At 39.0% G+C, this 22189-nt stretch overlaps 1 protein-coding gene across 1 annotated transcript; it reads left to right on the forward strand.

Annotated features, from left to right (window-relative positions):
* Positions 1-1482: 1482 nt before the first annotated feature.
* On the forward strand, positions 1483-4846 carry sox7 (SRY-box 7). Its single transcript, XM_022768775.1, has 2 exons — positions 1483-1984; positions 3088-4846. Exons 1-2 carry the CDS (start codon positions 1753-1755, stop codon positions 4077-4079), a joined length of 1224 nt encoding a protein of 407 aa, XP_022624496.1. The 5' UTR covers positions 1483-1752; the 3' UTR covers positions 4080-4846.
* Positions 4847-22189: the final 17343 nt, after the last annotated feature.

A 22189-nucleotide genomic window follows, 5' to 3' on the forward strand; every position in this document is an offset into this window, starting at 1 on the left:
TGAAAGGGTGAACAACAGCAGGCTGATACAACTCACACCCACACAGTGGTCAACACACAGAGCTTCTAGTCATGTCAGAAACCCCCAACTCTGAGCTTTCATGTGTTTGATTCCAAATTGCAAATATGATGTGAAACTCACAGGATTTCAGTCTGCTGCTTTGTCTTGTCTGGCTGACCCTAGGCCTCCATCAGCTCACACTTGTTCTGCAGTGCTGACTTTTACTGACTGCTCATCAGCATGGGCCCACGTCAGACCAGCAAGAGGAAGTGCAGCCCTATATATCACTAATGTGCCTGCTCTGCGCACAATCTGTGGCTTCAGGTGCCGTATCCTGTTCCTGTGGGGGGCAAGTCTCAACACAAAGCTATAGAGCTGACACTTCAGTTTGATGGGTTCTGGAGGGAACTACTCAACTAAAAGACGTGTAATGCAACTTAAGATGCATCTTGCCTGTGGATTAACTCTGGAGGAGGAAACTTGGAAATTCTTCCTATCTGTACTCAGGTTACTTTCTCCTGCATAAATATCCCATACCAAGATTTACTATCTGACCTGATCAGAAGCAAGTGTTTGAGCTGTGTGTGTGTGTGTGTGTGTGTGTGTGTGTGTGTGTGTGTGTGTGACACAGAGTGTGTGAGCTACTCAATGGCTGCAGCCCAAGAGTATCCTGTCAACAGGAACTCCTGGATTTGATATGGCCACAGAAGGAAACTGATTTGTTTATAGTGTGTGTTCAGTAGTTTTATCTCTCCTCTCACCCACAGATGTGTTCACAGGTTCCAGAAATAGGGTTTTGCTTTGAGATGAACCACGAAAAAAAAATAATGCTAGTATTTTATGTAAAAAGAAAAATGTAGCCTATGTTTTACATAGATTGAAAAAAAAATAGAAACAGGAAGATCAGGCTTTTTCTAAATGCGAGTGTTGTGTTTTTTGCTTGTGAAGACCATGTCACACTGGCTCTGCGGTTCAGTGGAAATCTGAAAACGTCACTTAACCCATGCAGGTTGCTGTGTAACGTCGTTGAGTACACTGCAGAACAAGTTTGTCAGGTGGAGGTTTTCCTTGTTGACTGGATGGAAAACAATCCCTGTTTGTCACCACTACACAAGCTTCAATGTTTGAAAAATATGTCTGTTTTCTTGTTTGACAAACTTTGACTGCATAAAGAAGGTAATTGGTGATCAGTAGCTCCAAAAAAAAAAGAATAAAAAAGAACAACTGAATTATCATGTTTTGTTGTGTTAGACTTAACAGAATTTACATTATCTGTCAGTGTGAGGTGTTGTTTTGTTGTGAGGCCGGTTTAAGTAGTTAGTAGTGTTGAAATGCCGGCTTCTCTCTCTTCCCTTTCACGGGGCTCAACTTGCAATCAAGGAGGAGCCGAGAGTCCTCCGGGGTTTCTCCTGGAACCTGCTCCTCAAATATAAAGCGCTCCCCCCATCCACCAGGAAAGACTGAATCATAACTCACAAGGAGGAGCCGCTGCCTGAGCGCAAATGTGCTCTCTCCTGAAACCTGCACTGACATCTGACTGTAGCCTGTAGCTCTAGTGATCTAGTCACCGCTGGATTGTATTTTATTTTTTTCCTAAAAAGCAGCTAGAGTGATTTTCCAGCTTTTTAATTAGCCCGCACTGTGTAGCCCGCAATCAGAGAGAGAGACAGAGAGACAGAGAGACAGAGAGACAGAAGACAACTTTTGTCACAGAGAGAGTTGAGAGGCGCATCTTAAGTTTGGAGCGCGCAGATGGCAGCCCTCATCAGCAAGTTCTCGTCGTGGCCAGAGTCCTTCGAGTGTCCTCTAGGAGACGGGGACGTTGCCGACGGACATGGCCCGCACAGGACCCCAGTGGACAAGGCTCCGGAGCCGCGGATCAGACGGCCCATGAACGCGTTCATGGTCTGGGCCAAAGATGAGCGCAAACGGCTGGCGGTTCAAAATCCGGACCTGCACAACGCCGAGCTCAGCAAAATGTTGGGTGAGAAGAAGAAAGTTATTTAAAGAATTAACTTTTAATATATAGATATTATTATAATACATCATTATTATTTGTTAATAGCTATTATTTTTGCTACTTTTTTTTAATCCCTCCTCACACTTACAATCCCTTCAGGCCTCGGCTGTTTGACAAAAGTTTTTTAGGTTGTGTCAGACGCCAAAAGGTAGGCTGAATTAAAATCTAAATAAACTTAAAAACTGTTGAAGGAAAAACAACAAAACAACGTTTTTAATTGCTGCTTTTTATAAGTTAAACCAAGTAAATAATTCACATAATTTCAGAGCCATTAATGTGTCGTCAAAATCTCAAATTTAAAAGTGAATGTCAACACATAAATAAAAAGAGCTGAGAGAACAGCCACAGGAAAGGACTGTTAATGTGTGATTTTGCCTTGGGTTTCGTCCACATGGATTAGTGTTTAATTTTAAGATCCAAAGCTGCCTTTTGCGCAAATCGGAAATCATCATTAAGTCAACACAAGAACAGCAATATATACAATAAAAATGTAAATGTAAAATATGCATTTATAAACATAGGTACAATAGGGTATTCATTAGTTGCAGTTAAGTTTATTTGATACAATTCTGAGCTGAAAAGGAAGCTGGATGTGAGGTAGCAGTTTCAAAGTTTTGATAGAAATGATTCTTTCCTTTTTCTCTCCTGTTTTGTTTGTAATTGTCATCTGCAAAAGAAATGAAGACTCTAAAAAAAGTTGATGAAGATTTATTATATTTTAATGTGAAGTCTATTTCAAAGTGCTGTTTGTCTTTTGTGTGATTCAGGAAAACATGTTGTCATCCCACCGTTGTTCATATTAATTTCATACCTTAATTTTCCATGTAAGAACTGTAGGTCTACAACTTTTAAAAAACATTTTTCTTTAGAACATTTTTTATATTTATTTCTTTAGTTTTAGAGTATGAGAAAAAAAATTGTTTGGTCATTTTAATATTGTGTTAGTACAAAAAACAGACATGAATGTATTTATTAATTTTTCTGAGACTAAATTGCATTCTGCTTTGTTGAGTCATATTCAGGATTTTTGATTAAAATAAAAATTTGTCTGTCTCCTCTTCATCCAGGCAAGTCATGGAAGGCCCTGACTCCCCCGCAGAAGAGGCCCTACGTGGAGGAAGCAGAGAGGCTTCGGGTGCAGCACATGCAGGACTATCCTAACTACAAGTATCGGCCTCGCCGGAAGAAACAGCTGAAACGCATCTGCAAGCGAGTGGACCCTGGCTTCCTCCTGAGTGGGCTGGCTCCTGATCAGAACGCCCTGCCCGACCAGCGAGCCCTCTGTCACCCCCTCGACAAAGATGAGGGCAGCCCTAATGGTCTCGGCAGTGGGTTTTCCAGCCCCAGCCCCGCTCTGCCCAGTGTCAGAAGCTTCAGAGACCCTGCCGGTTCCAACAGCAGCTTCGACACCTACCCCTACGGCCTGCCCACCCCTCCTGAGATGTCCCCCTTGGATGCCATGGACCACGAGCATGTACCCCCCTCTTATTACTCAACGTCTGGTAGCTCCTCCGTCTCCTGCTCTTCCTCAGCCTCCTGTCAAGATGAGCACCATCAGAATCAGACACACATGGGCAGCCCACCCCCTTATCACACTGACTACACTCAGACCCCAATCCACTGTGGGGGAACACACATAGGTCACATCTCTCACATGTCCCAAACTGGAGGAGGCAGTGGACTGATCCCTGGCCCTCCACTGTCTTACTACAGTACCTCATCTTTCCCCCAGCTTCACCACGGGCTCCACCAGGGCCACCTGGGTCAGCTGTCCCCCCCACCAGAGACACAAGGCCACCTGGAGACTCTAGACCAGCTGAGCCAGGCTGAGCTTCTGGGAGAGGTGGACCGCAATGAGTTTGACCAGTACCTGAACTCCACTGGGCCCGGGTACCACCCTGAGCAGGGCAGCAGCATGACTGTTACAGGACACATCCAGGTGGCGTCAGCCGCCACTACTTCTGCCACCGCGTGTCCCAGTAGCACCACCGAAACCAGCCTCATTTCTGTGCTGGCAGACGCAACAGCGGCCTACTACAACAATTATGGCATCTCGTAAGCTTAGTCACAGCACCCATTAAACTTGTGACTGATAAGAGACTACATGGTTTAAAATGGGTGAAGAAATTTGGGATGATGTTGCACACGGGTGCTGATGAGGGACAGATTTCTGTGCTCCTGTGTGTAATTTCAAAACCTATTAGCACCTATTGGCAACGTCATCCCGCCATGATTAAAACCTGGACTGAACTGATTACTGAGCAATATGATTGTCTGGAGCCGAGGAAAGAACAAAGAGCAATTGGAGGAATATGAAGAAAGGGAGATGGACACCTCAGGGATGCAGACACAAAATACTATAGTATGCCACCTCCAGTTGTCATGAAATTTCTAAACCAGAAGAACAATCGTAAAAGACTTGTTGTCCACTTGTAAATGTCTCCAGTTACTGTTGCCACCTAGGTGTGTACAGATGCTCTTTAGAAGCTAATTTAAGTCCTTTGATGTTTCGCATAAATGCTAACTGTAATGCTATTATCAACGCTTTCCATTCGAATGTTTGTATTATATGTTCTTGCTCTCATTAGTTTGGGAGTCTTACCTCAGTAGTTGTAATTGAATGAGGTTTTAGTTGGACATTTCTTATGCAATTTAACAAAAACAGTGTATAATGAAGAAAAATAGGCGTTTATACCTTCTCTCAAGTACTTAATAATATATAATCATACCCTCTACGATGAAAAATAATAATGGTAACTATAACTGTATGCTGATTTAGGTTTGTGAAAGACAATAATTTAAAATAAAGGTCAATTTTTATATTAATGCAGTTCTACTTGGATAATGTGCCCACAGACAAAACCACAGCAAAGTTTTTTTTTATTATTTCATTATTACACCCGAACAGGAGATATTGGTAATAACTCATAACACTTAAAAGACATTATGTGGAAGCAGATGAACTACATTTCCACTCATATACATAATTAATACAATCAGATTCCTAAATAAAAACAATACAAGAACGTAGGACTCCTGCTAAGTAGTTTTTGAAAAATGGTGTGTGTTACTTGTCCATCTCTGAATTCAGTGTCACACCATTAATTCTTCTATTTCGGGCTCTGTCTAGCTGTTGTACTCCGAGTGGCCCATTATGACACCCACACCCCGGCTTGCTTTTTCCACCCTCCATCACATCATCCTCCATCCGTCTCCTCTCGCTTTCATTTCATCCCGGTTCAGAGGATTAGTGTAAAACAGGCACAGCCGTCGCCACCCGCCTCCATCTCAACCGTCCTTTGTTTTCCTGGATTCTTATTCTGGGTGCCATTCTTAGGCACTCCGGCAACCCCCCCCCACCCCCACCCCTTCATCCCGTGTTATATCTTGCTGATGCAGACCTTTCGTAATCTGTGCGAAATAAATAAAAAAATAAATCCCAGGGCTTCGTTGACTGTTTTACATGCTCCTCATTTTTCTCTTTTTTTCCCCTCTCCTCTCTCCACTCCTCCCCTTCTCACCCTCTCTGTTCTCTTGAATTTTTCTTTTTCGATAAAAGGAATTCAGGGGGCTTTTGACAAATCCTGGAGTCTGGCTGGTCTTCCTGCATTTTTTGGGAACGGTTGAGTCGTGCTTCTTGTAAAAAGGATGTGGCAGAGGAGCGGTGTTTCCTGACTGATAAGGGAAAAGCCTCTCTCCGTCAGGATGTTTGGGCCTGGCTGGGCCCTGCATTAAAGAGCCAGAGTGAGGGAAGGGAACCCGCTGTTCAGTGAGCGGGAGGAAACACGGCCGCGCTGATTAGCATCTTACTTACCCGTCTTTACTCACCCACCATTTTTCAGGAGAGGCTTTGTCAACCTGGCCTGCTGTACCTTAACCACAAACACACCACAAAAATTCACACAGTAATGAGCAAAAAAAACATGTTTCTTGCTATGAAAGCGGAAAACAACACTTGTGGTGAACATATGTACACAAAAATGACCCTTCTTGGTACGCATATCCAAGCATGATCAGGCTCTTTTGATAGACCTTCCAACACTTACTCTGATTGTGATTAAAGTGACCAGAATGACAACATTCATCATGTACCAGTGTTTGGAGCTGGCCGCATACTGTGCTCATTTCTTTGGGGTTATATCATTACCCTCTGTGCCTGCAGGGGTTCAAAACTCTGTGGAGGGTCCATTTGAGTGCAACCATATTTTGGATGTCTGAGCTGGACGGGTGATGCCCCAGGCGTTGGGGTGAAAAAGTAGTCTGTGGTGCAGCATCAACCCCAGAGTTGTCAGGGTCAGGTCAGGGTGCTGCTGCAGACTCCCTTGGTAAAGACACTCTGTAATGTCTCAACAATCACGTCCACAACCTCAGGGTAGGACACGGTAACACGGACAAGGACAAAGAATCAAGCGTCAACAAATCATCCTCACGCTACACGACAAGACAAGAACCTCGAGTCAGGCATGAGGTGAGTTGCTATACTGGAGCATACACTGCTGAACAGAACAACATCATTATATCATATTATTCCAATATGCTTTGACATTTTATGAGATTTTTTTTTTATTCAAAAAACTCACTCCACCATGGAGACAAAATATATAAGCAAGATAAAATCCAATGAAAACCATGTATCTCCAAAATGTAATCTTTTCATGAATTAAGAAAACCAGTCTTGTTTTCACCTTTGTGACGATGCATGTTCAGGTAATCCAGTGTTGTTGTTTTGTTTTTTTTTTACGTTTTTCAAAACACTTAATCTTTCAGTTTTTCAGAAAGAATTCAAAACCACCAGAACTGGAAAGACATGGTTTTCATTGGACAGCGAAAGCAGACAAGATCAAATAGCTTCAAATACATATTAGATATTTATACAGGCTATTCATAGAGTAGCAATTATAATATGCATTTCCCATTAAATGATATATAATGGTGCTGCTGTTTTTGACTATGATCATCTTTTATCCAACAAGATGCCTCTGCAGTGAGATAATAAACTCCATGTACTATCTAATCCATTAAATATGCAGTAGTTTTCATTGGGAAAGTACTTAGTTATACTTATCTTTGATTAGCATGTCAAATCCTTTCTCTTAGATGCCCAGAAGAGCTCTACTGGAGTATTACCTGAGTTTTGTGGATACTGTGACTTAAGTTTTAGGGAAGTGAGGGCAAAACACTCAACTTGTCAGCCTCAATCTTTTCCTCCCTAGAAGTTGACTCATTGTCATCTTAACCTTTCGTCGGACTCCACTGCTGCACCAAAGACAGTCAGCACTGCTCTTTTTGCTGCAATAAATCAAAAAGAAAGGAAAAAGGAGGTAAACATGAACAGACATTCAACAGTAGCATGACATTGTTGTGCACTGCGTAAACTTTGCACTGCATACACTTAGGCACTTGCAGGCATTCCATGAGGGCAGTACATAATCTCTTCAATTTCACTAATTGAATCTTTCACACACTTGCAGGATGACAAGATTTACAATATTTGCGAATATAAGGATAGAGGCTGAACAAACAAAAGAGCCTCCTCTTGTTATTTCATTCTGATTGCTGGCTGGCTCAGTTCCAGTCTCAGGTCAAGCCCGTGGAATGAGTCTGTCAGGTAGTCTGTTATGTTTCCTATTTCCTCCCCTGCCGTCATGTCACTTCCCTGGGCAAACAAACAACTCTGCGGTCTAACTCAACACCAACTGTCAAGGTAACAACGTAAGGCTCGGTGTGTGTGGACGGGGCCCAGAGCTTGCACAGCTGTGTAAAGTATTATCCATCTGCTGGGACTGAGGTGAGCAGTGATCACTTTAAATATCGTGTCCTCCGGAGGCATGGAGGAGGCTGACTGTCTGGTTGGTCCAGCGTCCATTGTGTAGCCGGCGAGGGAGCGTCCAATCACGTCATATTAGGAGGTCGACCATTCGTGCTATATGACGCTCTTTGCGTATTAACTGTAGGTCAAGAGGAAGTGGCTAATTTGAACTACGTGACTAAGGCATATCAATGCATGAGACGGAGATGCCCTTTAAACCTACATTCTATTGATATGTTCTGTTGTGTTTGCATGAGTTGTTGTGTTCTTGCTGCATGATACTTAATGCATGATAGATAAATAATTATTTGCACCTGAATGGAGCAAAGTCCATATTCAGACGTCTTTTCCTTTTGAGCCGTGCAAATAGAAAACAACAAACCCATTACAACATCCTCATCACACTAAATGCAGTGAACTTTACACCAAATTAAACTACTCTGCGTGACGGATGAAGACACACTTACATCAGTAAATACTAAATGTTGTCGGAGTGCATTTCCAGTTGGAGTGTGTTACAGCAGCATAATAACCTGTTTACAATTTGTACTTGGCCCCGAATCTGGCCAAAGGAGGAAAAGACGGGGGGAAAAAAAACACACACATCTCACAGCAAGGGATTATGGAGTGCAGCTATTCTTCATCTCATTGTGGCTCAACAACAGGCAGAGTGTGGGGTGGCGGGCAGGCGTGTACGTCGCCGGACGAAGAATGGACCAGACTCGTCGAGGGACAGGTGCCATGTGGCAGAGGATGTGCGGGGACACAGATGGGGACCCCTGGAAAACTTGGGGGACTGTACGAGCAGCCAAGGGCCTCCCACCCGTACCTGTGCTGTGAATGCTGCAGCTGAACAGGATCCGGCACCTGTTCTAAGCAGATACAGGCGACCAGCAAAAGCACAGAGGGAGGCCAGCACATGGCTGCCAACCCAGGGAAGGAGAAGGCTAGATTTCCATTTACCCATAAGCGCAGCCTGATTACCAAACCGGCACAGGCAGGAAAGCCTGTGCTCTACTGCAGAATGTGCAAAAAAGGATTGAGAAATGTGCTTTCTTCCAGAAGTAAGTGCATTTTAGTAAACTCCCCATAAAAACACTTCAATAAGAGCTTTCTGGTTGTGTATTAATTTTACCCACAGTGAAAACAGCCTGGAAAACTTGGGTTTGAAAAGTTCTAAAACACACGTTTAGGAAGATTTATTATTCATAAGTGATTCAAAATTGCAGTGCATGTCCTATTTTTACAGCCTGACCTGCATTGGTCTCTCTCTCGCTCTCTCTCTCTCTCTCTCCCTGATTGCATGGCTTGCACTGGTCTCCAGTATATATGCTGCAGCGCTATTTGGCTTGTTTTTGACTGCTGCAGATTCTCCCAGGGGTGGTGTAACTCTTCACCTCAATGTGGAGGAGGATGTTCCTATTGTGCTTCCTAATTGCAATGTGGTTGTTCCATTTAAGAGATAGAACATCCTTATCTGTTCCGTGTGTGATCTTGTATTGTGGGAATAACTGGAGAAGGCATTATGTATTTTGATTCATGTTTTAATTGGGTTAATTACAATATTTGATGTAATGTTTTCATAATTGTGACAACTGTGTTTAATCATGACTCAATCACTGAAGCTCAGATATGCAGCCACATTGTAAAGGATTTGGCTAATTCCTGCAAAGTTTGGAAAGCTTAATACTGGTTGTCTGAGATGCTGCATTTTTCTCTTCATACATTCACAATTGTGAATAACATTAACTAATACCACATTCATACGTTAACACATTATTCTTCTAAAGGACAAGGGTGTCATGTCTTTGATCTTAAGTCACTCCCTATCTTTTTCCATTTTAGTGGGCCTACATACTGCAATCTGGACCCGTCGTCCTGCACCAACAGACTTTACTCAGCGTGCATCCTGATATGCAGACACACTAATGAGTTAGATGAGTGATGTTATAAGTTCAGTGGTGTGAGAGAGCCCCTTTTAACAGCTACTGTGGAGGATAGACAAAGCAAAACCACCAGGCTGCCTGATGACAGTTTCTGTGATATTCTGAGAGCCATTAAGTTTGAAACATTTCAGCGAATATCATTCATAAGATTAGTGCGGTTACAATGTACCAGTTATGTCAGATCGCATAAAAATAATAAATAAAAAATAATAATAAACTTTATTTTGTGCAGCACCTTTCATAAATTAGTCGCAGCTCAAAGTGCTTTACAGGAGAAAATTCGATCAAAGACACAGGTAATAACAAAAGACATTTGGGGCAATGTTATAATTGAAAGGGCAATAAAACAATATGAAGAACATTTTAAAAAACCAATGTGGGTATATGAAGGCAAATTCCATTTGCACCATCAGGTGCCTGTTAAAATGCATGGTTTACATTTGCATTAACTCCATCTTCTTGTCCGTTCATCATGACACAATGAAACAAACAATTGTGTATGGGTATGTATGTATGTATGATGTATGATGGCTATGCAATGACTGTGAACATGACACATTGGCCCAACTACAACTGTGCTATATTCACACACACTACTACTTGCATTCACACACACTACTACTTCCAGTAGAGCTGCAATTCCAGGTACAACACCACCCACACTGCAACTCTTTCAAAGGGCCATAAATGTGTTTCTAGTGACTTAAAGTCAAAGTGTCTTTCCAGCAGAGAATAAATATGTATGTCTTGCAGCCAAGAGAGCCATTTAGCTGCTTTCCCCCAAGATGCAGGCAAGTTTACCCTCATTTGTGTGTTAGAGGATTTCTGGACATACTAGCTGTGTCTTAATTCAGGGGCTGCATCCTTCGAAGGCTGCATTTGAAGACCAACTGCGTCAGCAGCACAACAAAGCTATCCCATTTTGAAGTCACCTTCAGATGTGGCTGCGTAATGTGTCCTTTGTTTCCTAGGCAACAAAGGATCCAACTGGTGAACCCCTCTTGGCCCTACTTATCCTAAGATTCACTGCACATCAGTGATGAGTGATGAACTTTTGAAAAAGAGAATAGGCAGAATCCATGAATGAAACATGCAAATAAATATGAAATTTTCTGTTCATTTCCATTCAGCCTTCACAGTCTATGCGGTCTTCGGAGGCCACGCCTTAATAAACCAAGTCAACCAGAGGAAGCAGCCCCTGAATTGGGAAACACCTACTGTATGATGCTTACTGTGTGAAGTCACTGACAACACAGGCTGTCATCTCTTGTTAGCCATGTTTGTCTGTGTCTACTCATTCTAAGGCATTCTTCTATGCCATGTATCTATACAATAAACAAATATATTACAAACATTAATGAAGTTCTGTTGATTGTATAATCACATACAGAAATCTGCAAAGCATCAGTGGGCCACACATGAAATATGTGTGCTCTATACTGTACAGGTAAAGCTGCCCATTCACCTCTCTTCCTACCTAGAATTAAAATTTAAATCTCCTTCACCCATGGCCTGAGAGCTGAAATATCTGTGTAAGATGACTAATAAGTGATGCAAGTTCTTACACACAGGAACAACAAGCCTCATTTACTGCTGCTCATTCAGAGATAAAGTACGTCAGCCATGACACACAGCATTTCCGCTGCCTTGATGTGCGCTGTTCACACTCAGAATTTCTGGGTAAGAATGCTCCTGACTGACCTTGGCAACGGGTCACTCTGGCATAATGTTCACTCCCATTCCTCCGATCTTACGTTATGAGTGTAATATTCGGGATGTTGTTGATGTCTGAGCTTGAAGGAATCCCTTCCTGCTGGATGCTCGGCCCTGTTTCCTTCAAGACTCAACATCAAAAATGAGACGCACGGAAATGACTCACACAGTTGTCCCCAGAGTTCAGACACTTCAACTAAAGTACCATGTTGACAGGTTCAAAACAGGATATGAGCTGGATAGGTCTATGTTTGTTGCAGATGGCGGAATACTTAAGAGCAGTGATAGCTGAAAGCTCCGATAAGCAAATCAAGCAGCTACAGTCACGTATCCATTGCAACCTACAGACTGAACTCCCAAACCATTAGCATTAAAGTCTCAACTTACAGTGTGAGTACTATTCATTTCGAACACTGAATCAACGATATTACAAATACAGAAGACTAACATGCAAATAGATAATAGGCTATAGCACTTTCATGTTCAGGCTCCCTGGACATTTCAGCTGCATCTCCACTCTGAAAATAACTGCACAGCAGCAATGCAGCCCATGTGGGCCTGGAGCCATTCTGTGTGGAGTTTGACTTTTTATGCCTTACTATACTTTTACTTTTAATGCCTTACTGGACAATGATTTTTTTATGCCGTACTATACTATGATTTTTTTTATGCCTTACGATAGTATGACTATTTTTAGCCTTACTGAACAAAGACATTTTTGGCCTAAATAGACTATGGCGGTTATATGCCTTACTATAGTATTGCTTTTTTTATGGGGTGGCATGGTGGAGTTGTGGTAAGAACTGTGGCCTTACAGTGAGAAGGTTCTGGGTTTGGGGCCACTCTGTGTGGTGTTTGCTTGTTCTCCCTATGCCGGCATGGTTGTCTCTAGGTACTCTGACTTCCTCCCACAACCTGCAACCCAAGACATGCACATTAAGTTGATTGTGAAATCCAATGCATTACTATATTACTGACTTTTTTTGCCTACAATACTATGCTTTATTGTACTATGACTTTTTATGCGTCACTATAGCATGACATTTTATGCCTTACTATACTATGACATTTTATACCATACTATACTATGACCTTATTTGACATTTTTATGCTTTAATATATTATGACATTTTTTTATGTTTTTATGCCTTACTAAACTATGAAGATTTTTAAGCCTTACTATACTGTGACATATTTAAACGTTTTTTTGCCTTACTATACTGTGACCTTTTTTGACGTTTTATGCCATACTATACGTTGACGTTTTTATGACATTTTAGTCTTTACTATACTTTGATGTTTTTATGACATTGTAGGCCATACTATACTATGACATTTTTATGACGTTTTATATCATACTATACTATGACATTTTTATGCCTTACTATACTATGACCTTTTTTGACGTTTGTTTGCCTTACAATACTATGACGTTTTTATGACGTTTTATGCCATACTATACTATTATGTTTTTATGCCTTACTTCACTATGACATTTTTTGATTTTATTTGCCTTACAATACTATGACATTTTTATGACATTTAAGGCCTTATTATACTATTATGTTTTTATGCCTTACTATACTATGACCTTTTTTGACGTTTGTTTGCCTTACAATACTTTGACGTTTTTATGATGTTTTATACCGTACTATGCTATGACGTTTTTATGACGTTTTATGCCATACTATACTATGACGTTTTTCTGATGTTTTATGCCATACTATACCATGACGTTTTCATGCCTTACTACACTATGACATTTTTTGATGTTTATTTGCCTTACAATACTATGACGTTTTTATGACGTTTTATGCCATACTATACTATGACGTTTTTCTGATGTTTTATGCCATACTTTACTATGACGTTTTTTGACATTTGTTTGCCTTAAATTTCTGTGATGTTTTTATGAAGTTTTATGCCATACTTTACTATGACGTTTTTTGACATTTGTTTGCCTTAAATTTCTGTGATGTTTTTATGAAGTTTTATGCCATACTTTACTATGACGTTTTTTGACATTTGTTTGCCTTAAATTTCTGTGATGTTTTTATGAAGTTTTATGCCATACTTTACTATGACGTTTTTTGACATTTGTTTGCCTTAAATTTCTGTGATGTTNACTATACTATTATGTTTTTATGCCTTACTTCACTATGACATTTTTTGATTTTATTTGCCTTACAATACTATGACATTTTTATGACATTTAAGGCCTTATTATACTATTATGTTTTTATGCCTTACTATACTATGACCTTTTTTGACGTTTGTTTGCCTTACAATACTTTGACGTTTTTATGACGTTTTATACCGTACTATGCTATGACGTTTTTATGACGTTTTATGCCATACTATACTATGACGTTTTTCTGATGTTTTATGCCATACTATACCATGACGTTTTCATGCCTTACTACACTATGACATTTTTTGATGTTTATTTGCCTTACAATACTAGGACGTTTTTATGATGTTTTAGGCCTTACTATACTATGACGTTTTTATGACGTTTTAGGCCTTACTACACTATGACGTTTTCATGTCTTACTATACTATGACCTTTTTTGACATTTGTTTGCCTTACAAGACTATGACGTTTTATGCCATACTATACCATGACGTTTTATGCCATACTATACTATGACGTTTTTATGACGTTTTATGCCTTACTATACTATGACCTTTTTTACGTTTGTTTGCCTTACAATACTATGACGTTTTGACGTTTTATGCCATACTATACTATGATGTTTTTACAACATTTTGTGCCATAATATACTATGACGTTTTTATGCCTTACTACATTATGACATTTTTTGATGTTTATTTGCCTTACAATACTATGACGTTTTTATGACGTTTTATGCCTTACTATACTATGATGTTTTATGATATTTGAGGCCATACTATACTATGATGTTTTTATGACGTTTTATGCCATACTATACTATGATGTTTTTATGGCTTTCTATACTATGACCTTTTTTGATGTTTATTTGCCTTACAATACTATGACGTTTTTATGACATTTTATGCCATACTATACTATGACGTTTTTTATGATGTTTTATGCCATACTATACTATGACGTTTTTATGACGTTTTATATCATACAATACTATGATGTTTTTATGACGTTTTAGGCCTTACTATACTATGATGTTTTTATGATCTTTTATGCCATACTATACTATGATGTTTTTATGCCTCACTATACTATGACCTTTTTTGATGTTTATTTGCCATACTATACTATGACGTTTTTATGCCTTACTATACTATGACCTTTTTTTATGTTTGTTTGCCTTACAATACTATGACGTTTTATGATGTTTTATGCCATACTATACTATGATGTTTTTATGACGTTTTATGCCCTACTATACTATGACGTTTTTATGACGTTTTATGCCATACTATACTATGACGTTTTTATGACGTTTTATGCCATACTATACTATGACGTTTTTATGCCTTACTACACTATGACATTTTTTGACGTTTGTTTGCCTTACTATACTATGGCCTTTTTGACGTTTTTTTGCCTTACAATACTATGACGTTTTTATGACATTTTATGCCATACTATACTATGATGTTTTTATGCCTCACTATACTATGACCTTTTTTGATGTTTGTTTGCCTTACAATACTATGACGTTTTATGATGTTTTATGCCATACTATACTATGATGTTTTTATGACGTTTTATGCCCTACTATACTATGACGTTTTTATGACGTTTTATGCCATACTATACTATGACGTTTTTATGCCTTACTATACTATGAACTTTTTTGACATTTGTTTGCTTTACTATATTATGATGTTTTTATTACGTGTTATGCCATACTATACTATGATGTTTTTATGCCTTACTATACAATGACCTTTTTTGACGTTTTAGGCCATACTATACAATGATGTTTTTATGACATTTTATGCCATACTATACTATGACGTTTTTATGATGTTTTATGCCATACTATACTATGAAGTTTTTATGACGTTTTAGGCCTTACTATACTATGATGTTTTTATGATCTTTTATGCCATACTATACTATGATGTTTTTATGCCTCACTATACTATGACCTTTTTTGATGTTTATTTGCCATACTATACTATGACTTTTTTATGCCTTACTATACTATGACCTTAATTTTATGTTTGTTTGCCTTACAATACTATGACGTTTTATGATGTTTCATGCCATACTATACTATGATGTTTTTATGACGTTTTATGCCATACTATACTATGACGTTTTTATGACGTTTTATATCATACTATACTATGACGTTTTTATGATGTTTTTAATGCCATACTATACTATGAAGTTTTTATGATGTTTTAGGCCTTACTATACTATGATGTTTTTATGATCTTTTATGCCATACTATACTATGATGTTTTTATGCCTCACTATACTATGACCTTTTTTGATGTTTATTTGCCATACTATACTATGACTTTTTTATGCCTTACTATACTATGACCTTAATTTTATGTTTGTTTGCCTTACAATACTATGACGTTTTATGATGTTTCATGCCATACTATACTATGACCTTTTTTGATGTTTATTTGCCATACTATACTATGACCTTTTTTGATGTTTATTTGCCATACTATACTATGACCTTTTTTGATGTTTATTTGCCATACTATACTATGACCTTTTTTGATGTTTATTTGCCATACTATACTATGACCTTTTTTGATGTTTATTTGCCATACTATACTATGACCTTTTTTGATGTTTATTTGCCATACTATACTATGACCTTTTTTGATGTTTATTTGCCATACTATACTATGACGTTTTTATGCCTTACTATACTATGACCTTAATTTTATGTTTGTTTGCCTTACAATACTATGACGTTTTCATGACATTTTATGCCATACTATACTATGATGTTTTTATGACGTTTTATGCCATACTATAGTATAATGTTTTTATGATGTTTTATGCCATACTATACTATGACGTTTTTATGACGTTTTATGCCATACTATACTATGACGTTCTGTTCACAGAAATTGAAACAAATCTACCTCCATAATCTAGCGGCGACGAGACGAACCACAGCCTAAAGCCCTTCCACCCTCCTCTTTAATTAACATAAGGCATATCAAGATACGGCAGAGGTCGTTCGTGTCTCCCTGATTCTGTTCCGCTCCTGAGGCACAAAGTTTTTACTGTTCTTGTTGTACACAGACTTCCATGACTGTCGGTCTCCTACCCTTATACAGGAAACCCGATATGTCAGCCTAAACGTTAGCTTCCTGTAGCTACATCTAGCTGTTTTATTAGCTAACCAAGCTAAAGAATTACTCATGGTCTGTTTAAACTCGTATTTAAAGATTTGGTCGGTCAACTTAATTTTTCTACTACGGCACTCCAGAAAACCGTGATATTGTTTCACAAATGATACTATATGACGAAATAAACACCTCTTCGTGTCCATCTGTCAGGATGGCCGAGCGGTCTAAGGCGCCGGTCGTAGTTTCTTCTGGAGGCGTGGGTTCGAATCCCGCTTTTGACAAACATTGTCTTTTCCAAATTGCAATTCCTTCATGTCCTTACGCTTACAACAAGAAAATTGAAGTGTATCAGTAGCTTGTCCAAAACCAGTAGGTCATATGCTACATTTGCAAAAATAGCCGTTCCTGTAGTCTCTTAGGTTGCATTGTGTCCTGGAGGTGGGAGTCCGAACCCCACTTATGACAGAAACATGCGTTTTGAAACTTCAAGCTCTGCATTACTTACCCTTACAACAAGAAACATTTGGTGACTGATATGAAGATCTACGACCAGTAGGAAATATGTTAATACATTATATTTACAAAGATAACCATTTCTTTTAGTTTTTCAAGTATATACTTATGTTAGCACAGTATCATCCCTATGTCATTATTTAACACCACAGTAGCAGTGTTGTGATCTAAGAGGACAAGTAGGTTCTCATTTAACAGAGAAAAATTCCGAATAATGTGGAATTAATAATACAGAATAATACCAAAAGTTTCAATAACTATTGTTTACTTAGTGCAGTTTGATAGGCCCATCATATACATTAAGAAGGATGTGTGTGCTATGTTGCCTGTGCCAGTCATTTATGGGTGAGGGCATACCGTAAGTAATTACAGTAATATCTCATACACATTTCATATGGAATAGTAAGTAACTCAAATCTGGTTCTGATCAATCATGGTTTAAAAAAATATTAGTATTGTGGGTCAGTTTTTCAATAGAGATGGCACACTGTTTATGTATTTAAAGTTTTTTCACAGTACAATATCTATGTAACACTGGAGGGGTGTGATGAACTTTAGTGCAATCCCCTCTGCTATTTGTATGCTATTTAGGCAACAGCCAAGGAGAAGAGAAATAGAAATAATGATTAACTTTACATTTATCACACCACAAAGGTATGTACATACACATATGAAGAGATGCACACGCACACTGTCACAAACATTATATAATCACACATGCACATAATTGCCTTCGCTAACGCACTGTACATTTTGAATTTATGGTGAATTTAAAGAAATGCAGCAAGATTGTCTATGAAACATTGGATATAACATCAGATTAATTATTTGAAAGTGATATAGTGAAATTAGCATTCTCCAGAAGTTTTCTTTAAGTACAGCAGGATTTATCTAGAGCGTGGGCCTGCTACTGTAGGATTGTGTAAATGTTCTTTCTGCGTAAATGGCTCCTTCTCTTGGTAATATTTATACTGCCTCCTGTGACCTCACTGTGGGAGGTAGCCTAAAGGTTGAGACTGAACAGAGGTAAAGCCTGTCTGGACACTCATTACCATGAGACTGGCACAGGTCTCTTATCCTATAGATTAAACGCTAGTTACGAAGACATGAATTTGTTCCTTATATCCTCTCTTGGTCATTTATTTAGGATGTCTAATTTAAAGTGCAGGGCCAGCTGATCTATTCAGGGTGTTTTCCTGCTGTGATAGATGTGGGGTATAGATGAATTTAATTTTAAAATGTATTTTTGAATCACTTCATGAACTTAAGAAGTTGGAAAAATACAGACCATTGCTATCAGATATTTGAAATTATTTGGAATCTTACAACCTTATATTGTTTGCAATTAATCACGGCAATCAAAATTGCTGGTATATGTGTACTTGCATACCATAATTTTAATGATAATTTAACATCTCATAATGGGGGGCTATATACTTTTGATATGACATTTCAAGTTTTTGACTGGTACACTGCTATGCAGCCTAAATAGATGCAGTTACTTAACAATATTTGTGACCACAAGTGAGCCCTTTAAGTGAGAGTATTCATTACAACTTATATTCAACCTTCAACTTGGATTTAAATGTCCAAGTCTTGCCCTTTGACTGCAGCCATTTATCAAGGCTTCAACCTCCAGGCTGTACCATTTTAGTAGGACTATGACTTAACATACCAGTAGTCCTGCTGCTCAGCAGGTTTCTCTCTAATTAGACCTGATATTTTAACTACAGCCAGGAGGGGGGAGTGCTAAACCTGAGCATCAGTGCACACGTGTGAGCTTGACAGATGATGAGCTTCAGGATGTCCTACTGTGACTGTGATCCAAACTGCATCTGCATGGTGGAAGCTAGAAGGCTGGCAGGACACTAAAATGCTTATCATGTTTAATTCAGTTTAACGCAGACTACAGGAAGTGATTTCATTGTGATCACCTGAGGCTCTGACAGGCTGGTGGCAGTATTAATTGATTTTAGGGGTGTGAAAGTCCTAGCATAGGAAAAATACTGTTTCAGAACTCAGACATTATATTGAAAGATAAACCATCTCTGTCAGAGCTGCACTGCAGGATTACTCTATTCAGAGCTGACTCACACTGATTGTAAGTGCTTCCATTTGCTTCTGAGGAGGGGAGATGCCTTCCTCACACAGGAAAACCCACAGTCAGAGAACAAAACTACGTCCTCAGCACTTCTTTTGAGTCACAGCACTGTCATGACTCAGCAGGAGGGAGTGGGGGGGGGGTTTCTGCTGTTTTCTCCCATGAGTCAGGACACAATAAATCTGCCCACCTTAAGTCAACTCCACCCCACCATGATCCATCAAGCTCCTTATGACTGAAGATAGATGGCAGCGTGAGAGTTCGCCCCTCTGTGCGTGTGTGTGTAGGCTTTGTGGGAGTGGGTGCTCCTGTGATTAGGCACTTCTTGAAACTCCCGGCATCATTGGGAGGGATGGGCATGCCGTCTGTAAACCCTTGATAAGGATAACCCCTTCATGTATTCTGTGGCAGATCTTTTGTCCTTGAAAAGAGCGAGCTGACCCTCAGTGACATTTAGACCAGGAAAGTGCAGTGTCTAAAATAGCGTCAAATACCTTTCACATATAACAAATGCAAGTGGAACATGTATGATTAGATGCTTTTGACCTTGAGAGCATTTCACATGTTCTGCCTCAACAATCTGCTTGAGGAGACAGTGCCAGCCGGGCAGCTGGCTTGAAGTAGGCTAATTAGCCGAGGGCAGTGCTTCTCTTATCAGTATCACAGTGCCTTAGAAAATAAACTGGTAATTTTAACGCTGTCATCTTTGCCCATTTATCTTGATATGACCCTTGAGACAACTCTTTGTCTTCTGGCATTTGTCATATCTTAATTATATCTGCTTTGTTTCGTGGGGATGATTACGCAGCATGATTAGGAGTGTTTGTGATAAATGGTGACAGTTTGACTGAATATCACTGGAACACTTGTTGAGCAGTACAGTATATCTGATGACTGAGCTAAGTTCAGGTTGCTAAATGTCCACACAAAACAAGATAGCAGGTTTCATTAAGTGAAACTGCAACACAACATGAAATCTTGTGACAGGATGAGGGAAGGAGCCAAAATAAAACTCCCACAGCAAAAGAGTCTCCACTTGGTCTATTAATTATGATTATGATTAGTATTAGTGGTAGTAGTAGTAGTTAATAGAATTATATTATTTATGGATCTCTTATCTCTCTTCCGATGCTCAAAAATGGTCTACGTGGCAAATGGCAAATGTGGCTCAGGAAGTAATCCACAAGTTATAAAATCAAACGTTAAAAGCTTAATTCAGTTTAATGGTGTACTTTATTTATTTTTGCTGGCACATTTTAAACTGCTGTCACGTACATATATTTAAAACACAAAGCTACAATGCAGTCCTGAGAATGAAAGAGCAACAACTTTTTTGCATGTGTCTTGAGTTCTTCTTACTTTTTCTTGACTTGACTCTTGCTCTCTTGAAATTTCTTTAACTGAGACATGTCTCTCTTCAGCAAAAAAAAAAACCTGAGATGCAACAAGTGCTGTAAGGTTAGTGGCTGGTAATGAAAGGCATTCTGGTAAAAATGAGGGGAAATAATGATAATAATAATAAGTGCTTGAAATAGCAATCGTTTTCTTGTTGGAAAAAACATCAGCTCATTAGACCAAGTTACCAAAACATTGTAACAAGAATAATTTCACATCATAACAACACAAGGTACATAATAAAGAGTTTTTCATATTTTCCATATGTTGTGATATCTTGCTCAGGTAAACTCATAGACAAGCTAATATGTAGAGTTAGAGACAAAACATAGAAAAAAATTCAGCCATATAATGATGACTTAAAGGACAAAAGAATTGTCATTATGCCAAGTTATAGATTGTCACTGAGAGCTCAACTGCTTTCTAAAAGCGTGTTTAACTCCCTTTATGCAATGGTGAAGTCCAAGTCATGTGTCCAAAGCCTCAGCAGATTTCAGTCCAATCTCAGAGTGATTAGCAAGGCTTTTCATTCTATCCTTAGCTTCCCATGTATCTGATTAGCAGGTAGGCCCGCTTCTGGAGGGAGGCTTTTGAACTGCTCTCTCGTTTCTCTGCTTGCTATAGCTCTGCTGTTTCTGTGGGAGTTTACATCTTACACTCTGTGGCTTTGGACTATTAATTTTCAGCCTGGTTCTTTTATCCCCTGGATTATGATTGTGGATCATGTGAGTATACAGTCCATCTACTGTACATTTTGGCTGTGCTGTTTTATTTTTTTGCACATTAAATGTTAAATTTTGTACTAATAACTACAAGCATGCCACTGGAAACTGCATTTGCAAAAGATCTAATTAAGTTAGAATTTAAGACATGCTGTGCAGTAGTTTGTTCATGTTATTCCCACAAGGAAAGGATACAATAGTCCATGTTAAACTGGATGAACTCAGGCTGGCCTGTATGCAGGATGTGATTTTTATTTTCCTTGTTTGAACTCTTTTAGGAGCCTCCATTGGCAAACATGACACCTTAGGGATAAATAGCATTATTCTAGGGATCCAAGGCCACATATGTTTCCTGGTTCTGGTGAATAAAGAAAAACACTTTTGCATTTGTAATCCACTGAGTAGAAACAGGCACTTAATTTGCTTAGCAGCAGCTAATTTGAAGATTAATGGTCTTTGACAAGTACACGCTACAGTATGGTGAGATAATCTTACATGCATTCATTATTTACCCAAAACCTCCTGTGGCACCTATAATATGGCATCGTACAAAAAACAAAAAAAAACAAAACATATCTTAAATTATGTTTTTACATATACATTTGTTGTCTTTTCTACCAGTACCCACACATTTTTGTAATTTTATATCCAATTTTACGCTTTGGCTTGTTCATAGGGTCATAACACAAGAAC

Source organism: Seriola dumerili, unplaced genomic scaffold, assembly GCF_002260705.1.
Source record: "Seriola dumerili isolate Sdu_G_001 unplaced genomic scaffold, Sdu_1.0 BDQW01000025.1, whole genome shotgun sequence".
Taxonomy (NCBI): Eukaryota; Metazoa; Chordata; class Actinopteri; order Carangiformes; family Carangidae; genus Seriola; species Seriola dumerili.

Excerpts from the sequence above, each read along its gene's own strand:
- sox7 (XM_022768775.1), top strand. The coding sequence starts at position 1,753 with ATGGCAGCCCTCATCAGCAAGTTCTCGTCGTGGCCAGAGTCCTTCGAG. Across the intron at positions 1,985-3,087 it reads CGAGCTCAGCAAAATGTTGG|GCAAGTCATGGAAGGCCCTG; the intron begins GTGAGAAGAAGA and ends CTCTTCATCCAG.